Genomic DNA, 4,401 nt, shown 5'->3' on the forward strand with positions numbered 1-4,401 from the left:
CATATATGAGCTCTCATGCTGTAAAAAGTTGAAAATATGCAGAACTGGCAAATCATTTGGTCTATTTCTTGGAATTTTAGATGTCTCCATTGATGAATTTTTTACTTAATGTAACCACTAATTTTGCCCTATTTTCATTTCAAAGTAACTATTTTGGCCTTCTTTTCGCCTCATGGTTGCTTCTAGCCCTGAAAATGTGTTCACTGTTTAAAAAATCTGTGCAACTTTCGAGCATATTAAAATAACTGTAATCAATGTAATCTGTATAAAAATTTGCTCAAAGCTCTGTGGAATCATAGATTTTTCCGTAATTTTGGCGACTTTGTCGTCAAGTAAGGTGAAAAGTGTCTTGATTGAAGGAAAGATTATTGAAATGCCGTAAAAATATTCAAAAATGAGTTCAGTGTTCTGCTACATTTTTTATAAATTAATGCTGAATTCATTTGAAATTTCACTAGCAAACTTGTTGTTTATATAAAATGGAGGCTAATTTGTGAAAATGTTTAACAGCAATTGTATCAATTTTTAAACCGTTTTCCGCTCTATCATAAGGTTGCCAGATTGCCTGGTTTTATCCGGGTTTGCCCGGATATTTGATACAAAATTTGTGAACAGTCTGGAACGGCCCGATAGCCCGGATTTCATTGAAAAATGCCCGGATTTTTTCACTTTATCTGGCTAATCAAACAAAAAAAATTATTGTCTTGTAATTTTTTTTTAACCACCGAAACAAATTTTTTTAGCAGAATTTGCAAAAATAATCGTGATAAGATTTTTCGAAGCCAACATACGATTTAAAATCTGTTTATGAATTTTGAAGGAAAATATTTTTTCCAATGTTTCTATCTTGATTTTTGTTGAGTTATTTCTGGGTTTTGACAAAATTTGCTCGGATTTTTGGTGGTCAACTTAGAAATGAAATGCCCGGATTTTATCAGGTTTTTAAAGAAAATTGCCCGGAAACGTGCTCAAAAAAATTCTGGCAATCTTACTCTATCAGTCTTTGAGATACTTATGACATCCTGAAGATGGAAAAATGACTAATAAAACAGCTGATTGTAGAACAATTTTTTTAACTACCAGTTTGATTCATAGAAATTAATGTCGTAATGTTTCAAGCGACATGGAAAGTTGATAGAAATATATTACCCCTATTTGCACAAGAGTCCCATGTCCATTTTCGAGTTATCTATGGGAAACGGTTCCTTGTGGTCCAATTTTCCTATAAAACAAGTTTTTGTTCCAAGTATCTTCAGTTGTCAGTTTCGAATCAAGATCTTTCGGGAATTTTCTTTCTATCATCAAACAGAATGGTACACAAATGATAAAATTTGTTAGAAAAGTAGGTACACTTGCTGATGACTGATAACTTTAGCACACGGGACCTATTTACGAATAATCTCTACTTGAGGGTATTTATTGGTATTTTATGGTATTTTTTCCGGAAATACTTTGTAGGTAATATAAGCGCAAACGTACACAACAGTATTCTTTGAGGTGTTTTCTATCTGAACTATTGATAGGTTTCACCAATAAATGACGAATACTGTTGTTTTTTCATAAAAAAAAAATTCAAAACTTTACAAACGTTTTTCTCGATTTGCAGGTTTTACACATGGAACTCATATGCAAATAGGGGCAGTATTTTTGTGTTTTTTTTTTGCCTTTAGAATGGAAAAAACAATAATTGAATTATTCATAAATATTTCTGTAATCGCTCTAGCTTTCTCTTAAATTTTTTTTTTGCAAGGAACATAAAAAATTCTGTAGAACACTTGGTACGCGAAAGTCAAAATTGCTTAAAAAATTTGAGAGAAAATCTTTGATTATACAAGTAAAACCGATTAATTAGTAAGAAACTCTTAAAAAACTAAAATTGGATCATGTAACTTGCTAGAAAACTTGGAATGTCACTTTCTGTTTTAAAAATGAAAGTAAATATTCCCACCTGTGTGATGGATACTGTTATTTAAAAATTTCAATTTGGATTTATGATATCAAATTCAAAATAAAAGGCTCGCAGTAAAATATGATTCTGAACATGTTGATTCCAAAGCCGGAATCATATCACTAGAAAATCTATATTTAGAGTTCAATCAAGTTCAAAGTCTCGTATGAGCACACAGGCAAGCTAACCAAGCCCCGTGATGCAGAAAAATGTTTAAAAATAAACAAGCGTGTGGCTTCCTTCCGTGGTTGCCAACGAGGAAAAAAAAAGAATGTTTACCTATAGATACACTGTGCCGAAGTTCAACGACTTGGCGCATCAGCAAACCGTTACATAACATCAACGCGCGCACGCAAGCACTGATCAATTCCACTTGAAACCGACCACACAGTTGGCAATTGTTGGCATCGATTTGACGTTTGTTCGTTTCCTTGCTCGATCCTGAACTTGAACCTCACGCGCACGATCTCTTACCGAATTCTTATTTCTTATCTCCCAATAAATGCTGCAGTACTAAAACCACCAACACCCAGTCAACATGTCCAAGATCGGAATCAACGGATTCGGCCGTATCGGTCGTCTGGTGCTGCGTGCCGCCATCAGCAAGGGCGCCTCGGTCGTCGCTGTCAACGATCCCTTCATCGGCGTTGACTACATGGTGTACCTGTTCAAGTACGACTCCACCCACGGTCGCTTCAAGGGTGAGGTCTCGGCCCAGGACGGTTGCCTGGTTGTCAACGGCCAGAAGATCCAGGTCTTCCAGGAGCGTGACCCGAAGGCCATCCCATGGGGCAAGGCCGGTGCCGAGTACGTCGTTGAATCGACCGGTGTGTTCACCACCATCGACAAGGCCTCCGCTCACTTGGAGGGTGGTGCCAAGAAGGTCATCATCTCGGCCCCATCTGCTGATGCCCCGATGTTCGTCGTCGGTGTCAACCTGGATGCCTACGATCCATCGATGAAGGTTGTTTCCAATGCTTCCTGCACCACCAACTGCTTGGCTCCCCTGGCCAAGGTCATCAACGACAACTTCGGAATCCTAGAGGGTCTGATGACCACTGTCCACGCCACCACCGCCACCCAGAAGACCGTTGACGGACCCTCGGGCAAGCTGTGGCGTGACGGTCGTGGTGCCGGCCAGAACATCATCCCAGCCGCTACTGGCGCTGCCAAGGCCGTCGGCAAGGTCATTCCAGCCCTGAACGGCAAGCTGACTGGTATGGCATTCCGTGTCCCAACCCCCAACGTATCCGTCGTCGATCTGACCTGCCGTCTGTCGAAACCTGCCAGCTACGATGTCATCAAGCAGAAGGTCAAGGAAGCCGCCGAGGGACCACTGAAGGGAATCTTGGACTACACCGAGGAAGAGGTCGTCTCCACTGACTTTGTCGGCGATTGCCACTCTTCCATCTTTGACGCCAAGGCCGGAATCCAGCTGAGCGACACTTTCGTCAAGCTGATCTCCTGGTACGATAACGAGTTCGGTTACTCCAACCGTGTCGTCGACCTGATCAAGTACATGCAATCCAAGGACTAAATTTGTTAAGCCTTGTATCCACGCGCTAAGAACTATTTCTCAGGGCTTGATGCCGCTGATCTGCTAAACATAGACGTTGCGTATCACACACACACACACACACACACACACATAACACCTCCCAACTCGGCTCGGTGAGCCGAACCCTTGATCCTCCAGTTCTGCAACAAAACAAATTGGAAGCTACTCTTCGCTAAATTTAAACAAAAAGAAAACACATACACACACACTACTATTCTGTTTAGTTCGTAAGATTAATGATAATAATAAATTTAATTATTAAAACGTATAAGAAAGAAGAAAAAATGCTGAAAATTATTATACCTGTTGTGTATTGTCAAGTAATTGATATAACCCAAAAACAAAACAAACAAACAAAAAAATCAATCGCTTAGAGGTTAGAGAGAGACAGACATCTACGCGCCATCAACGTTTGCATCATCCCGTCGATCCTGGATGGCACCCAAACCAATGCTATCAGTTGAGTTTCAACGCACCAGGGGCATCCCTCTTGCCGACGAACGACACGACTGGGATCGACGATGATTGCAATCCCCAACACAGGAGTCAAATAATCATGTATTTCATTTTGAAAATGATGCATTATGAAGAACGGAATAAACAATCTAGATTGTTACTAGTCGAACGATGTGTGTTTGTGGTTTGGGGCGTTTTTCCGAAGATATCACAACCTTTAGTTTTAGACCTTCAAAACATAAGATAAAATACGGAATTCAAACAAGTTGTAGAAACTGCATCTAGAACACTTTAAAAATTGCACGCATTGGTTCAACGAATATTTCATATTATAATATTTACACTTGATTAAGCATTTACACTTATGAGCATTTTTGAGAGAACAGATCAAACCTCCACCACTATTCTTTTTCTTCCTCTTCATCTATTGCTTATAAAA

At 39.6% G+C, this 4,401-nt stretch overlaps 1 protein-coding gene across 1 annotated transcript; it reads left to right on the forward strand.

The window, feature by feature from the left end:
* Nucleotides 1-2,459: 2,459 nt before the first annotated feature.
* On the forward strand, nt 2,460-4,131 carry LOC129746063 (glyceraldehyde-3-phosphate dehydrogenase 2). Its single transcript, XM_055739493.1, has one exon. It carries the CDS (start codon nt 2,487-2,489, stop codon nt 3,483-3,485), a length of 999 nt encoding a protein of 332 aa, XP_055595468.1. The 5' UTR covers nt 2,460-2,486; the 3' UTR covers nt 3,486-4,131.
* The last annotated feature ends 270 nt before the right edge of the window (nt 4,132-4,401 follow it).

The sequence above is a fragment of the Uranotaenia lowii genome, chromosome 2 (assembly GCF_029784155.1).
Source record: "Uranotaenia lowii strain MFRU-FL chromosome 2, ASM2978415v1, whole genome shotgun sequence".
Classification (NCBI taxonomy): domain Eukaryota; kingdom Metazoa; phylum Arthropoda; class Insecta; order Diptera; family Culicidae; genus Uranotaenia; species Uranotaenia lowii.

Bases quoted from the DNA above. Each gene is read 5' to 3' on its own strand.
- LOC129746063 (XM_055739493.1), top strand. From the start codon at position 2,487: ATGTCCAAGATCGGAATCAACGGATTCGGCCGTATCGGTCGTCTGGTG.